This window comes from Tyto alba, unplaced genomic scaffold (assembly GCF_018691265.1).
Source record: "Tyto alba isolate M040663 unplaced genomic scaffold, T.alba_DEE_v4.0 Super-Scaffold_11, whole genome shotgun sequence".
Lineage (NCBI taxonomy): Eukaryota > Metazoa > Chordata > Aves > Strigiformes > Tytonidae > Tyto > Tyto alba.
The window spans coordinates 10538003-10555497 of NW_024881273.1; the positions used below are offsets into that span (position 1 = coordinate 10538003).

At 41.5% G+C, this 17495-nt stretch overlaps 1 protein-coding gene across 18 annotated transcripts in view; it reads right to left on the reverse strand.

The window, feature by feature from the left end:
• CACNA1B (calcium voltage-gated channel subunit alpha1 B) overlaps positions 1-17495 on the reverse strand; it is a 307336-nt gene that overhangs the window by 85749 nt on the left and 204092 nt on the right. For 12 of the 18 annotated variants that reach the window (XR_006164766.1, XM_042786546.1, XM_042786551.1 and 9 more), the window contains 2 exons: positions 15206-15312; positions 8107-8169 (listed from right to left, as the gene is read on the reverse strand). Coding sequence is in view for 17 of the 18 variants with exons in the window: in XM_042786546.1 (XP_042642480.1) it covers positions 8107-8169; positions 15206-15312 (170 nt within the window). In the remaining variant the exon portion in view is untranslated. The remainder of the gene's footprint in view (positions 1-8106; positions 8170-15205; positions 15313-17495) is intronic. The other 6 variants (XM_042786548.1, XM_042786550.1, XM_042786547.1 and 3 more) reach the window with 1 other exon arrangement.

Genomic DNA, 17495 nt, shown 5'->3' on the forward strand with positions numbered 1-17495 from the left:
GTGCCCCATTTACACCACAGCAGAAGAATAGGTGACAAAAATCACAGTTCTAAATATAAATGATACCAGAAGGTACTGGGGACATAGCTTAGAGCCCCACTCACCAAAAATCCCACATCAAAGGGAGCACAGGCTCCTTCTTAGGGGAGAGCACCCCTCAAGCTGTCCTAGTGACCCCTGGCACAGGGATGAACAGCCTCATCATAGCAGGCAATAACTTGCCACTTCTTTTTGATTCAACATTACAGAAGCTTGAAATGCTGTCACTCATCAGCAGATTTACTTGGGTTTAGGAGTAATTAATGAGTAACATGCAAAGCCTCTGACTGCCCAGACCTGCCGTCCCGTACAAGGCTTTCCTGTGAGCCGCATTTGCAGCTCCCCGCAGTCAACAGAGATGGGCACAGGGAGATGGAGCATCCTGGGAAGGGCATCCAGGGATGTCCCCTTCATCTTCTGGGATGGACAGGGTGCCTTGCCCTGCCATGCTCCACATCTAGCTCTGCTAAACCAAACTGGGCTACAAGAATGAACCTTCTCTTTAGCACACAGGCTCAGGGATACAGGGCAGCTGAGGGATGTGTATGTGCATGTCTGAGCTCCCCACGTGCTGCCTTGGTGCAGGCCAAGTGCATTTGTTCTTAGGGGACATTTCTCACTTCACAATGAAAGTCCTCAGGGCAGGGACCGGCTTCTGTTTTGTGCTCTGAACATCCAGAGCGAGCTGTCAACTCTGAAGAGATAACTAGTAATAACGAGTTAGTTGGGAAACTGCCCTTATGCTGACTGAAGCCTTCAATTTATCTACAAACCAAGAGCACAGAGAAGAGCACAACCGCCTACTCCCCATGCACCATCCTGTGCTCCATTTCCATGGGACAGGCACTGTGCAGGGGTGGGATGTAAAGCCCCAGCCTCCCTGCAGAGACAATAAATCATCAGGCAACTTTCACGGCCACAGCCTCTCCAACAGTGCCTGCACTGAGCCCATCAAAGCCAAGATATAAAGAAAATCTAAATCAGACTGGATGCGGTGAGGAGGAAGGTTGAGGAGGCAGGGCTAGTACCCATCACACAGTGCAGAGGCACTCTGAACCTGCTAGCTCTGACGCAAGATGTATCACTTCAGGAGGGCTTTTTTAGTTGTGTTTCAGTTACGCCAAGAACATAAATCAGCCTTTAAATTATCTCTCAGGTGCTAAAGCTTCCACCATACTTCACTCATGGCTAACTGAAAGGTGCTCCCAGGTACATAACACCATTGAGAACCCGAAGAAACCCCGTAATGCACACATTAACTCGGCTTGTTTTGCTGAAATCCCTTCCTTAAAACAGATTCTGACATTACAGTGTTTAATTTCTCAGCATCTAGAAGCAAGATGCATCCTTTACATTGACATAAGTAGCAGAGGTAATTGCCAAAAGACTACAACTCACAGCCGCCCACTGGCTTTGGTTACTAACAAGTCAACGAGCAGGAGGTTCAGAAGTCATGCCTGCATCCTTTCTTCTTTCTACATGAAAAGACACTCCAAAAAATACTCTAACAAAAAATGGAAACTATATGAAGTGCAGTAAAAACACAATCAGGAAAATGTGAAGCTTGCCTGGAAGCTCATTATCATATTCAAACCAGTCAAGAACATCAGGAGCAAGTGACAGTGCACATAAAGTCTGCTGTAGGAAATGGAAGTAAAGCAACTGAGCAGGTTGGTCCCTCCAGGGACAGAGTTTAGGGTTTTCAGAGCCCAAGCAGCAGTAACTGGAGGGAATGTGTCATCTGCTTGTCCAGTTAAATTTATCCAACTCTCAATTTCTACAAGTTCTCACAGCAACTGAACATGGACATATGGGACAGCTTCTCCTCTCCTGTTGCTCTGCTGCACTTCTTCACAGAGGAGAGCTTTTGAACTTATTTATGGCACAACAGGAATGTCGCCATAAATAAAAACACGGTTTCATTACAACTGCCTGCCTATGAAGATACGGTGCCTATGCACACAACACAAAGAACTGCAGAAGAGACGGACACACACAGACAGGGCAAAATAATTTCCTCTGCTTCCTCCAGTGTTTGGTCCAGTTAATTACTGAGGGCTGCATGAACTGAGGCAGACACAAATCATCTACAGCACAAGCATCGCATGACTTGTCCAAACTGATAAAAAATGAGCCTTTGTGATAACAAATATTTTTTCCACAAAAGAAAACTATTTATGAAGTCAACTCCTTATCTGAAATCCTGTTCACTGTTTGCTTCTTAAAATCCTTCAGAATTCATTAAGAAAAAGGCAATAATCTCTTCTGATTTATAGACATAGTACAAAGATTAATGTTAATTCACTTTCTTTACAATTACTTCCCATCTCTATTTTCTGTGTACAGAATATTTCAAACTTTTTGAAAGGTACTGGCAATATACTCAGTCTTCAGTTCCTCTAGGCTTGAAATGTTGTAGCAGATATTAGTACTGATACACTTCTCTGAGTAGCTCCACTGGTTTTGCTTGGATTAAGAAGCCAGCAGTCAAACAACTCCTGCCAGTGTCTAGAAAGGAAACCATACAATTCATGCAGAATCAAATAAAATTCATATTAATGAATCAGTGACTAATACTGGTATAAATAAAAAATGCAACCAGTCACTGTGTAGATTGGTCAAGAAAGGAAAACATATTCTTAGTCATGCTCTATTTTTAGAGTATTCCTTAATGATTAGAAATTTTGTTTTCATAACCCTTTAAAACACTGCTTCAGTTAATGGTACTTTGCTTCCCAGAACTCCTGGTTTAATCAGCTACTTAAATGCAATCCTTAAAATTTTGATTTAGTAAATAATGAACGAAAGCTGACTATGAACATCATAATTTGATATTAGAAATACCTACATATTAGATTGCAGGTATGAAAGGATATGTTCTGACTACAGATGAAAGGGAATTTCTTGTTATCATACAGTTTCAACAAAAAATGCAAGGCAAAAAGCCTTTCCACTAAAATCATATTTTCTGTCCATAAACTTGAAGAAGTTCTCTCCACATTTCAATTTTTCCCTTGGAAAATACAGTGAAGCATTTTAGTTTAGGGTAGGCATGCACAAAGCAGAATGTGTTATCTCTGTTTGGTTTGATAAAACAATTTTCTTTCAGATGAACTCATCACTACTGTTTAAATTTGCTTTGCCAGTGACCCCAGGAGTTGCCACCTAAATGCTTTAGCACCTTTTCTTCTTTATGAGCAACATCTCCTGCCTGAGCTCTCTCGGGAGATGCACTGTGCTCTCCCTCCAAGCTGGTGCAACTGTGTGCATCATAGAAATGCCATTACCAAGGACTGTTGCAGAAAATGCTGCCAAGTCTCTTCCAATATTATTCTTGAATTTGATTTTCGTTTTCTACATTAGAATTCTTGATATTGCAGTATCTCAGAAAGAAAACATTTTCTTTCATAATATTTCTCCTAATGTCTATTAGCTAGAAACTAAATTTTGAACATGGTCTATGCCTAGCATAATACTGGCCATATATCACACCCTTTTGTTCAGAAACTTGCTACCGAAATTTGAAATACCTTTCAAACCATCATAGGTGTCAACTTCTTAGGTCAAAAACCTTCTCTAAATGCAACACTTTGATTTTTTTTTTTCAATATTGTCATCCTCAAATTTAATTCCTTCTCCCTTTCCCTGCTCTTTTAGACAGTTGGAGAACTGCAGACAAGGGGTGTGCTGGCCACGGGCGACTGGTCTCAGGAGGAAGAAGCAGCCGAGGTGCCAGGCGGGACAGGGCTGAGCACCGCTGCCGGTGTCGCGGGAGCCGCTGAGCGCAGGGCGGGCACGGCTCGGCGGCTGCAAGCCCTTCGGCCCGTGCCTGGGGCCGATGTAGGGCCAGAAAGTTTCCAAGGTGTGTATCAAAACAAAATTCAGGAGAGATCTAGTGATTTGCTACTGCTCCCATGAGGTGCCCATGGCCACAATTTCCTAAAAGCAGCAGAAATCATTATACGCTGCTGCTGCTGCTGCTTAGAGGTTGAAGGCAGCTGCGCCACTTGTCTTTGAACAGCTCTGAAGTGATGCGAAGTTCATCCAAGCCAAAGCTTCCCGGTGTTAACACAGCAAAAGTTTTACTGCTTCCAGCTTTTTTTGTAACAGAATGATTTCACTCAACCATAACTCACATGCTGCTCTCTATTGCTCTAATAAGAAGAATTTTCTAATTGTTTTCTGTAAAAGTACATCACATACTAATCCCAGAAGTATAAATATGAGGCGTAGCTTTATGCACATTCTGATCTTAAGAAAATGCCAGAAAATATTTATTCTGTCTCAAGTTATATTGCTATCATTAGTCACAAGATCCCTTTTCAGACCTCGAGACTTGTTTGGTATTTCATTTATGAGTTGTGATCAAATAATGGCATCCTCAGTAATAAATAACAGGGTGAGAGAGTTAAAAGCAAAACAAAAAAATGAAAGTTAAAAGCCACATCACTGTGGCCTGATTTAACAAAAACCACACTGTGGTTAAATATGTGGAACCATTAAGTTCTCCTGAAATCCAGTCAAATTACATTTACTTTAAATTATTTTTTTTCATCTGAAATGTTCAAGCCACACTCTCCAGAAGACATTCTGGCAAATGCACTGCAATGGCCCAGACCATACTATTATGGCCAAAGTCCCACCGTGAGCTCCAGGCTTTTGATAAAACCAAGACAAAACACATCAGGGAATGAAGTCACTGCCCCCTGTTTTGCACTATAAGGATGGAAATAAAGCAGATGGCCCAGACAGCGAATACACAAAAGCAAGCGATAGAGATCAAGAACAATTTGGGTTCTTGGATGGCAAATGACAAATTCATCCTGCTAGAAGATATTTAAGCTTTTTCATTTCCCTCTGTACACTATCAGCTTGTCTACAGCTGGGTGGGTGAAGCAGAGACAAAAACAAAGAGCTGCTCTAAGAAAACCAAGTTTTGTTTTGGAAAAAACAAACAACCGCAATCTGTGGCAGGTGCAGGTGTTCAGCACTTCCAGAAAAAAAATCACCAGCTTGTGAAACACTGGCTTTTGCTTTATTTACCATTCTACAAAATGCCTTAAGAACATGCCATTTTTCATGTCCAATCAATGACTGACACCTCTGGATCCTATTAGAAATAAACAATAGTAATACAAAGAAAATCTCCAGTTATTAAATGTACCATTTTGGATTTCATCAGCCATGGCAATATAGGGATTCATATGAAAATTCAAAATCCCATAACTTAAATATGTACTATTGGAAAAACACAACATAATTATTCACTTAGCTCCGTGCCATCGCCTATGTACATATAAATTAGTTGCCAATTTCAGTATGTATTTTAGATAAATGCTGATCTACTTAAAGAAATAGAGCATATCTGTATTTAATTACCTCTCCTCAGTGAATTAAAAATTTATTTTGTACTGCTTGCATTGCTTGTATCATAAATTTGTTATAGCATGAAAGGCTGGAATTAGCATAAGAAAATGACTCAGCCTGATTTTTTAAAAAAATTTTTGTAAAGAAACTAGCTCTTGTATTTTGTCTTTAGTTTCTTACCAATTTATTATTTTTTCTAAAGGATTGAAGAATGAACATGGGAAAAACCCAACCCTCTGTATCTCAAAAGATTTTTTAGTAAGTTTTGTTCTTTCAGAACAGATGACCATGGTTTTGCAGATCCTGGTGCTTACTAATATTAAAGGTACACAGTATTTTATGTTGCTTGAGCAACCTAAGGGAGAAAAAGGAGCAGGTACTTTTTGCACCTTTTAAAAGCTCATTTCAATTAGTAGATTACTGTTCAACTTTCATCTGTGCACAAAACTAGACCACTTATCTATTCAGCATAATTACAGCAATAGCACTCACAGTGGGTAGAAACAGAGTGATATAAAAGTGTCCTGAACCTGTAACTAATATTCACTCAGGGAATGGGAGTCCACAGCACCTGCATGGCTCTAAGAGGAGCTGTTCCACTTTATCTATTTGAATCTAAAATAAAAAACATATTTCTAACCATTGCACTCATACTGTGTAAATAAGACCTTCAGATGTCTTTACACTTCAGGGGGCCTCTACTGATGCTCTGTGATGGCTGGTACTTTTATACATTGCACACTGCTATGGGGTACAGTCATTTAGTTAATCAAAACAAGGGGTTTTGCTGGGGAAATGCTCTTCAGATACCCACAGAGAGGAAAATGCACACTCAGCTCATCTGTCAAAAATGTCACTGGTTTGCATAGGAAATTACAAATTACTGCCCAGACGATGCATAGAAATGTTAAAGAGGATGAGAATCCTCAGTTACAGCTTTTTGCAGTAAAAATTTATTCTGTTCAGAGAACAGATGTGAGCCATATCAGCAAAAGAAGCCTCTATTATGCTGTCTCTATTGCTGGTGCAGAGCTAGCAATGAACCTGAATGGCAAATGCTTCCAAAAGTGGGCAAATCCTCTTTCAAGGGGATTTTAGTACCTGCAGGTTGATTTAATCATTTTAAAAGGCAGCTCTGCCTCTGGAAGTTTGGAAAAGGGGCCAAATTCTTCGTTCTTTCAAGTTTTTATTCCTAATTGTGCAAACGTTGCCTCAGACTGGTTTGGTATAACTTCTACTGGAGCAAATTCAAGCGTTGAGGAGAAGGCAGCTCAGCAGCACCCCTCCTCCATCACCACCTTTAACATTCCCCTCCCTCCTGCTGGGGTAGGGCAGGGTGACAGAGACCCAAAGGGCAGCAGACCTCTCTCTGCACCGTTCTGTCTGTCAAGAATCCCGGCAGCCAGGAAAAATGAGCCAAAAGCTACCTCGCTCTAGTTTATTCCCCTAATTTTCACTGTCTCTACCCTGTGGGATCTCAGACCTTAGCACAAACATGTCACACCTACTTTTGCCAGTTGCAAAGGTTGAACTGTGGTCACAAAAGCTAAACTCAGACTTTCTATCAACATATTTTTAATACAAACATGTCTAAAATTCACCAGTGGACAAGAACCCCCCCAAAGCACCCAGTGAAAAAGGAAGATGTCAGGAAGCTGGTGGAAAACATCCTTTGCTTCACTGTGTCTTTGGTACCTGCTATGGTGCACAAAAGGACAAACCCATGTATGTCTGAATTGCACTTACTTGTCTCTCCAAAAGCATTAAAGAAAGATAACATCAAACGGTAAAAGTATAACCCAAAGCAAAGACACTTAGATGGGTTGATGAGAAGCTGATGACAAGTCTTGTTGTATTAGTTGGCAGGGAACAATGGTATTTTCTACAAACCTGCATCGGTGTCAAAGTGCACCCGTGATTCGCAGCCAAGCCAGCAAGATTTGTTTGTTAGGAAGTGTGTGGAGTGGATGGAAGGTCTACCACTGTGTTTGCTCAACCACAGGTACACAGGAGGTTGCTGAGTGCCTCATTTTTACAGTATCTGTAGCTTTTAGCTCCAGCTCAAGAAGGTTAGAGAGCATGGGCATAACCAGTGCTCTCACAAGTATGTATGTTTCCCAAAGATATTTATGCAGTTTTCCAATTTGGTCTCACTTGGGCCCTGTTTCCAGAAGTTTCTTTTAAAGTCCTCCTCCAGCTTTCATTGAAAGAGCGCACTCATGGTGGGCCCCATTCTCCTATTGAACCGTAAGTGCAAACACTGGTGGAACATCAAAGCCATCAGCCCAGCACATAATAAACACAGAGAACAAAAATACAAGTGAGAACAAGACTAACCATCAAATGAGAGCAGACGGGAGAAGAGGGAAAATAGTTAAGGAAGGAAGAAAGGAAAATATAAGGGGATGGTAGAAAAACAAAGGAAGGGGAAAAAAGGGGGACAAAAAATCACAGTCAATGTATGAAACACTACAGAGTCGCTCACAATCAAATCACAAGCATTATATGACAAAGTCGCACACCTTCCAGTCCTTCCACCGTATGTTGGTCTGGAGGCTTTCCACAATGATGGGAATGATTTTTGGAAAAGACAAGGATGGGAGTGAAAGCACCAGGAGAAGGGGAAAGAGGGAGGTTTATAAATATAGAGATATATATCAGAAATCCATTTACTGAATATTGTAACAGAGAGCAACTCACGGTGAATTTACGCTGGAGACTGACGAGCTGCGAGATACAGTACCTCGAGTTTGCTTTACAAAACTGCACATGCAAAAACAAAACAAACAAAGAAAACAAAAAGTGAGAAAAAAAAAAAAAAAAAAGAAGAGAACCCATAAAAGACATCGGGAGGAGACTCATACAGGCTGTGTCCTATCGAATGCAGACTGCAGCGTGCATCTTGGTAGGAGACCAGGCAAGCTTCAGAAAGTGTGGAAGCCACAGACACACCACCTTTTAGTTAACAGGGAAACAACCAAAGAATCAAAAATGGAACCAAAAGGGAAAAAAATTAAAAGGTGAACCAAAAGCCACACGATGATATTAGGACTTTATGCTTCCATATGCTATACTCACACGATGCAAGTCCTCCACAGAAGTCATCTTTAGGACTTCAGGGTAGAGGTCTTTGTAGGAACAGGTGGTGATTGCTTTTACAGCTGTGTTGCAAATAATTATTTCTAAGTGCGAGCAGGATGCTAATGCCTGCTCTGGCTCTGTGACACCAGGGAGAAGCCTTAGCACAGGCTGAAGGGAGGACCCTGGGCCTGGTGCCAGGCTGCTTCTCCTCTGTCCCTACCTCAAACTTGCTCTTCAGAAGCACCTACCTCTCTCCCCTGCCCGGCACGGGGACGTGCCTGAGCTCAGGCTGTCCGAACACGGCTCCCCATGTCAAAGAACCGTAGGTCTGCTGCAGCTTAAGCAGGGCGTTACACTTCATTGAAAGGAGCTTGTTTCAGTTCACAAGTAATTTTGTAGATTCTCCTCCATCCAGTGTTAGTATAAACACCATTATACGTGGGGGGTTCTAAATACAGAAATCTTTGAAATACACAGCAGAAGAGTTTATTCTTCCTTTGGCAGGGAATCTACAGAAAAACAGGATTCTAAATATCTTGATAGATCTTGGCTTCAGGCACTAATTTTTTCGTAGTTACAAACAATGATTTTTAAGAATCTACATCATCCAAAGAACCCTCCCCAAGACTGAAAATAAAATCCCTTCACCTCCTGAATTTGCCTTTTCAGTTGCAGTACTTTTTCTCCTGCTTCCATGAAAGTTTTCATCTGTTAACAATCAATGCTAGCAAACCAGAGGGTCCAGCTAAAAGCTAATGTTCTCTGAATAACATATAAGTAGTGTTTAAAATATATATTTACTTAAAATTAATGGATTTTTCTGAACAGAAATGTTGGCCCAGGTAAAGTATATAACACAACAATCCAGAGGTCAAGAAACCTGGAACAAATATAAGAAATTATGAAAGGCATCATAAAAGTTTTGCTTGGAACAAATAATCTGCTGAACAGTCAGGTAAAGTAGTTTCCTTAAACTTCAGTATTTCTATATTTGTACCATGCCAAATGAAATGGGAGCAACGTCAAAGTGGGGTTGGCATGCCTTCCTTGCTTGCCAAGAAAATTATTGTTTCCAGGTTGCTCAAATCAGGGACCTCTTTACACTTTGGCTGGATGCTGAACCCCTAGGATGGCAGCTAAAACCCGCAGAGAACAAGCCGTTGACTGCATAAATGTTTCAGCGTAGATAAGTAATTTCTTGGGCAAAACTGGTGGAAAACTTGTGATGGAGGAGAATGTACTGGCCTGCCCTAATTTACCTGAAAGTCAGCACCAACACTGTGCAATACCTGTGGAAATTTTGCTTTTAATTGCTGAAAGCAGATCTCAACATCCCTCCACAGGAGGCTTGAATGAACCTTTGCGTTTATCCCCGCTTTGTTTGGTGCAGTGCAGGACGGAGGCCATGCTCTAATCCTGCCAAGTATCCTTGTAAGCCGGCCAGCCAACATTATGCAAGTCCTGCAGCACTCCAGGTTCACTCCCCTGCTCCCGTTGCTGGAGTCTGTTTTTGTGAAACCATAAATTTGACTAAATTTGTGCAGGAACTCCAGGGTGTAAAACCATGAAGCAAAGACAGCCTCCTTTTCCAAATCAAAATGACAGAAGTACTTGAGATTTGCTCGATGCTACTTACCATCCGTGAGGGACAGAGTACAAGAGAGTGTCTTTAGGTGTAGCTGAGTCACTGTTACACCAACAGCAAGGGCAAATAGGTAAGCTAACGGGAGGAATGACAGTACCTCACACATCAACACACTTCAGGGGAAAAAGAAAGGGAAGAAATCACATGCCAGCAAGAGAAAAAGAACACCTCTTCTAGTCTACACATCACCCAGCACAGGATGTTTTATGAGCTGGGCGTTCAGGCACACTTCTTGCTGGGTCCTGTTGGGTATCGACAGCCCAACAGGGATTTGGAAAAAGACCACAGTATTTCCAAGACACAAGGAAAATATGGAACCTCTGAGATGGAAAAAGTCCTGGAGAAACAGAGCAACTCCTCCCCCCTCCTTCATCCCCAGACCTGTACAAAAGGGACAGACAATTCTGAGAAGTCACTGAGAAATGATGTGCCACCTGCAATTGCTCTTGGCACTTTTCTAATGAATAGTCAACTTGCTCACATTAACAGGCAGTGCCCACCAGTGGACATGCAATTAAAACATAAACTGCTTTGAACAACCATGTGAGGGACCAGCAGAAACCAGTCAGAGACTGGAGAGAGGAATATGTCTTCAGAGGTTGTGCTGGCATATGTAACTTTGAAAAACTGTAGTGGGCAATTCTAGAGACTGGTGCCCACACCGCATGAACTGCCTCTGTCATTCTGTCAACGAAGTTTCATCTGCCACATCTGGGAAGTTCTCCTCCAACCCAGAACTCCCACCCTATACCTATGCTTAAATAATTTCCTTGGGTTTGTCTACAACTGGAACCTATTACCATGTGGAATTAAGAAAAACACTGTAAGTGACAAAATGCAAAAAGTTTCAATCAGCGTTACTTCAGCATAACTACCAAGCAGGTTTCTACAAATTTGGCGTTTGCTTGCTGTTGTGATTGCTATTTTAAGACTTTTCCCAAGAAAAGGTGAAAAGAGGCCACTGGAAAACACATGGGCTCTGGGTGCCAGGTGAACCACAGCTCGTGTCCTCTCCGGCTGGTCTGCTGGCCCGCGCTGGGCTGGGTGTGCTTATCGCAGCCCCTTTTGTACGTGCCATTGGTGCATCTCTGGCTGGAACGGGAAAGGTGGAGGAGGAACCCAAACATGGGGAGTTCAGGCTTCGAGTTAGGCAAATACAGAAAATAAAACTGTGTTCACATTGGGGTCTTTGTGTGACCCCTGGAAATGAGACTGGCAGCTCACCCTTCCACTGGCACCTTTACAGTGGCATCACAAAGTGCTTTGCACATCCACTGCCTGTACAATTGCCCCCTTGTCCCCCCTCCTCCATCCTGGCCACCAAGGAAGCTGCACCAATGGTTTGCTCTAAAGACCCATCGGTCTGTACAGTCGCTCAGTTCAAGAAGCTGAGTGGTTTCAATGTTCTACTTAACAGAGGGTCTTAAAGACAATGCTGGGCAAACTGAACAAACCCAGAAACTCACCTCCAGAAACAACAAAGCAAGGAAAATGCTAAACAGAAAACAAACAAACAAACAAACAAAAAAAAATCACAGAAATAAGAACAAAACAATGGGCTCAACTTAAAATGCAATAACACATGTTAAACAAATATTCTGTTTTAAACCAAACATCGCATCAACGACAAAAACAACGTACCATCCTAGCTTTTAATCCTGAAAAACCATGAAACAAAAAGGCCCATTCAGGATAGAGTTCACCAGGTGAAAAAACAAACTGTGGTCAGACAAATCTGTTTACATTAAGTCCCTTTAGTGGAGCAAAAGACAAAACCATAGAAATCCTGGGAGACTGATGAAATAGGAGTTATAAACCAAGTGTAGGTAGCATATTGTAATAAAGCACTTTGAGTCAGTTGCAAGATAGATGATATCTTGGTGCCACTGTAATAATGAGTATATTATTAAAATAGAACCCCATGACACCATATCGCTTTATCATCTATCAACCACAAAACAATTGCAATTGGCTCATGCAGCAGCCGCTTGCATGTGTACAGGTGAAGGTGCCTCCTCAGACCCTCCAGGTGGGCTGACAAGCTAAATAAGCAACCAGTTTTTTATACTTAGGAAATGACATTTTGCAACTGATGCAATAAATTGAACATTTCCTGGAGCTCAGTTAGGAAGAGAGGCTTGAAGGGTAGAGGAGAGCAGAAGAACCAGTGCAGATAAACCCCAGGCACAGGAGCAAACAGACCATGAATGCACGCTGTATTTGCATAGGAAAAATGCCAGGGGTGAAGGAGCAGATACATCACTGCAGAGTATGGAATGGCCTGGAAGGAGGCTCAGGAGAAGATACACACTCTCAGTCCTTGATGTAGGACTGACAGGGGGAAGAAGCAAACCAGCAAGAACAGCACCTTGCTGGTGAAACAGCAGAATAACTGATAGGACTTTTCACCAGACTCAGCCCCAGAGTGGCTTTACCACCTCTGTGGGAGGTGGGCAAACACGCTGGGAATGTGAACATCATGACTAAGGAAATGTAAGTCATGGTGCCCTATGCTAACACCTGAGAGACTTGTTTTGATTGATGAAGGTAGAGAAAATGTTGATGTTGCCAGAACATTGATCAATGTTATAGATGCCTGTTGCTATAGAAACTCATTGCCATACATTATAAAAATAAAATCAAATTATTAAACTAAAAAAATATTCCTTAGGAGAAAATAAAAATATAAACTGATAGGGCAGACCCACCTTTGCAGCAGGCCTTTGGTAGCTCAGTTCCAGTTTCTCCTAGCCTCTGCTCACCACCCACTTAGCGGTACCTAAGCTCTACAGGTGATATTTCCATATGTCAAAAATCACATTTCCAAGCATGTCCAGAACTTCTTCATTCTTGGCATGTCCAGCTCTGAATCACATCAGAGGCTTGATCTGAAAAGTCTTGCCATCAACATGGCATCTGTTGCATCTTCAGGACCACTGTGTAGTTTAAGAGCATAAGAGATGAAGTAATGGGGTACATTTGGCTGTCAACCACGGGTCCGGTCTCTGTCATCAACCCGACTGTACTGGATACAGATATCTAAGGGATAGATGCTGCAAACCTGAAAGCTGCAGCTGCTAAGACCCTTTGGAGTTCACCATGGCTGTATTTATGTATTAAACAAATTGCTTTGGCACGCATTCATTAAATATCTTTCGGCTCATGAGCCAGCAATCCATCCATACACCTATTTCTGCCTCAGAAAACACCTAACTTGACCCCTTGCCTTCTCCTCTATGTCATTATCCATTCGGTCATCAACTATTGACCTTAATGTATTTTTTTCCCAAACTAAAGCCCTTCGAGCTTTGCGAGTGGCCTTGTAAGCACCTCACTGGCACTAAAGCTGAGATAACGAGAAGCCTCACGGCGGCTGTCAGACGACGGCTCCCACAGGCATGCACCATGTTCCGGTGGTTAGCAGATGTGGAGGCAATCAACTGCACTTTCAGATGTGCTCATCTGTGAGACTAATTATCTGCCTGTACAAATGAGGTAGGCAGGGATCTGGGCTGATACAGTTAGAGGAAAAATAAGCAGAAATCCACAATTTTGTACTCACTTCCAATTGTGGTCACAAAACGGGCCCTGTGATATTGAAAACCAGGTGAAAGCCTAGTGAAAAATCATGGAATAAAGTTATTTTAAGCAACTAACAATGTGGTGTGACATCTTAGCTCCATTAAAGTGTGGGCTTTTTTCTGATTTCTAAGCAATCTTCACATGTACTATGCTTTGGATTGAAAAAGAAGAGAATAAGCATCACTATCTTGCATTTTAAAATAACACTACCAGGAAATTCATCACAGAACAGGAGCAAACATCCTCATCTGACATCTTTTCAAGACTGGACAGGAAATCATTGTAAGAAAGGATTATATTTAAAACCAACAAACAGACACAGCACAAACAGGAGCTGATTAAAGCAGTCATGGCAAAATAAAATGAATAAAAGAAGAATAAAATTAGTAACATTATTCTCCTTCATATATAATGAGCTGGCTCCATTTGGCCTATTGTCTTTGATGAAGTGGATTAAACTCCCAGTAAACAAGGGTCTCGAGATTTACACTGAAGCAACAAACAGGGATCCTGCTGCATTTCAGATACTTTGCAATAAAACTGAACAGGAAATTTCTTTTTCTATGTTTGAGCTCCTCCAGCCTTTGGAGGTCTCCCCTGCAAAAGGGGTCTGGAAAACATCAGCAGCTCTCAGTAAAATGCACGACCAAAGTTCTTCATGCTGGCAGCTCTGATGCTAAAATTCCTGAAGAGCTAAATGAACCTTTAAGAAGAACATTTCAGTAAATGCATGCAAGGTAGGCACGTCTCAAACATAGGCCCATAATCCCCATGCAGGCAGAACTCTGCACTGACCCCAGCAACATCTGGACAAGTATTTCCACCTACACATAATTTCTTCAGTTTGGATCAGTATATATGAAAAGGTGGGCCTGAAGGCCACATTTTCTAAGGACTCTGGTATCACAGAAGCTGTGCATATGTCCACATCCAAGCAGAAAAGCCTGCATCTGAAAATGCAAATTGACGTTTCTAGCTACAAACCAGTGACTGTTCACATATATTATTTTATTCAACCCAGCACTCTTTCAAACAGCAAAGAAAAAGCATTCAAGCATATTTGTTAAGTCCAATATTTAGGAGAATGTCTTTACTCTTAAATTCTCGAAGCAGAGATCATTAAAGAATAGTTAATACATTATGTGCACACATACCTCTCGTAATTAAAAATCCAAAGTGAAATGGTAACACTTCACCTGGTGAAATCTATCCTAGGACAGCTCAAAAAAAATCCTTCTAAAATACAGTTATTTATAGAAAGGCAAAAGGTGAGGCATTACAAAGAAAAACAAACTACAAAAAATACTTATTTAATTCATGGTTAGGCAATCAGCACTGAAGTATTCAGTCAATCTAAAGTCCTGTCAGTAACAGAGATGGTATAAAAGGGCTCACAGAGTACTATGGGATGCTCCACTTGAACAGACGTGTATTGACACTGAAAATCAGAAACCAAATTATAAAATTCCCAAATAATAAAATAATGCTTACGCGGCTATGGAAATGTTAGCTGCAGACATGGGGCTGACTTCTGCCACTTCCTTGGCCTTTTGCAGGGCGAGCTTTTGATTGGTGGCTTCCTCCATCTCCTCCTCATCCTGGTGCAGAAAATCAAGAGAAATCAGAGTATGCATCATGTAACAACAATAACCAGAGCTCCCCAGGCACGAGTCATATGTGACTGTCACCGCCACACTGTGAGAACAGCAGAAACTCATTAAAATAAGGCAGAATTTCATGACTTCTTGCAAGGACCCCTGGGTAGAGTCTTGGTGTCAAGAACAGCTGGTCAAGATGAGAAATGCAAGGTTTGGTCATGTTTTTACCAAGATTACATCTCCCTCACAAAACTTTCTTACCTCTCCTGGGTTTCCTCTTCGCATTCAGTAAGAGACTATGGCAGGGCAAGGAGAAACCTGACCACAAGTGTGACATTTCTGGGGTGAAGTGAGCCCCATTTATCTCAGACCTGTGTGTGTAAAAACACTCTAAAGCCTACATCCTACTGAAATGTATGTGACAGACTCCCAAGTCCTTCATGAATTCTTGCCAATGTGACTTTTCTGAAACAGTAAATCCAATAAGCAACACTGGATTTGACTGGTCCTGCTCACAACAGTTTTACCCCAGATAATTCCACTTATTTCAGTTGAGTCCCTGCAGACATACAGGGTGAAAACAGAAATGAGGAGCCACAATAAAGTGTAGTCTGTAGACTCAAGCATAGATCAGTGATTTCTGCATACCCTCCTGGATCATGTGGATTTTTAAGCTCTATTGGCATTCCAAGTTCCTGCAAACAGTAACTGATTTGTTTCCTACTACCTGGTGTAATGACAAGAGAAATACCACTCAAATTCAAACTGCAGGATCTTAAGTAAAGGCAGGAGAGCAAAAGGCAAAGAAACAGCCTGAGTCATTTTCAACGGTCATCTAGGTTAAACTTCCTCGACAGTCAATTTAGATAGTAAAATCACAGCAGGATAAACACAGACCCTCTGATGGCAATGTCAGCATCACACATATTCAGGGAATAACTACATGTCAAGATGAGAGCAGTCACGGGCTCTTCTGTCTAATTTTATGAAATGCCACAGGTCTACCTCTGCTCTTCAAAAGTAATGCTGTGAAACACTTATGCCTAAAATATTGAGAGCAGACAGTAAGACATTCTGCTTCGAAATAGATCTATCCATCCCAAATACCATATGCATAAACAATTCCTTGTTCTGACTTTGGTGTTATTTGCTTAAACAGAACTCATTTTGAAACTGTTTTCCTTTTCCCCTTTAGAAGGAAAAAGAAATTATAGAACACTAATAAAAAAAAATTTGCTACCATTAAAGTTCCAATTTTTTTTCTTTTCCAAATATTAATAAATCTATAACAGGTAAATTGTTACTGTAGTGAATGAAGAATCTGAGACAGGTCATGAAAAAAAGCCCTGCTGAAGGATTATACAAAGTTAGTATTTCTCAACTGCCAACTTCCAGTAAATTGATCAATGGTTTGGAAGCTTATTGTAAATCAAGAGTATCTGCAGAACATTAATCTTTTCAGAAATAAGGCTCCCAAATAAGAAGGCTTTTATGATTTTCCTTTCATTTCACAGGTATCTTCAAGTTGTTTCTTCTCTTGAGGGGTCTCTAGCAGTGTTAAAACCACAGGCATTCAAAGGCTTTTGATTTGTCTTTCTGTGCACCTAAAGCACCAGGTGCAGTTTTTGCTATCTCTTTAAAACTTGTATCTTCAACTACATTCTTCCCAGTATACCAGTAATTCTGCTGGATTTGGTATCTCAAAGGAACAGCAGAAAATATCCACTGTCATAAACGTAGCCACCCCTACCTCAGAACAAGCATGCTCTTTAGCAGATGACCGCTTAATAACATTTCTGTAGACCCTTCCACCCAGAGATTTTAGATCACTACGAAAATTAATCAGTTTTTTGCCTGATACTTACCCTGTCAGGTCTCCCTGGCGCACAGGCTCTTTTTGTTCTGCCTGAAGCACGCAGGGGTGTGACGGTGCATGTCTAAAGCCAGCACTGAGCTGTGGTGACAACATCCATCCGTCCCACCTCCCACCAACAGCCCAGACTGTCACCATCTATAGAGGGGCAAGTGCATGTAAAGGCTCTGACTATAAGGACATCTCTCTCTTTTACGTCTTCTTTCTGTTTTCTAAATCTTCATCTAAACCACACAGTTTATCCCATGGTAAAGCCCACCTTTGGCGCTGCCCACTACGATGTGCATAGTTAACACCGACTGCTCTTTAT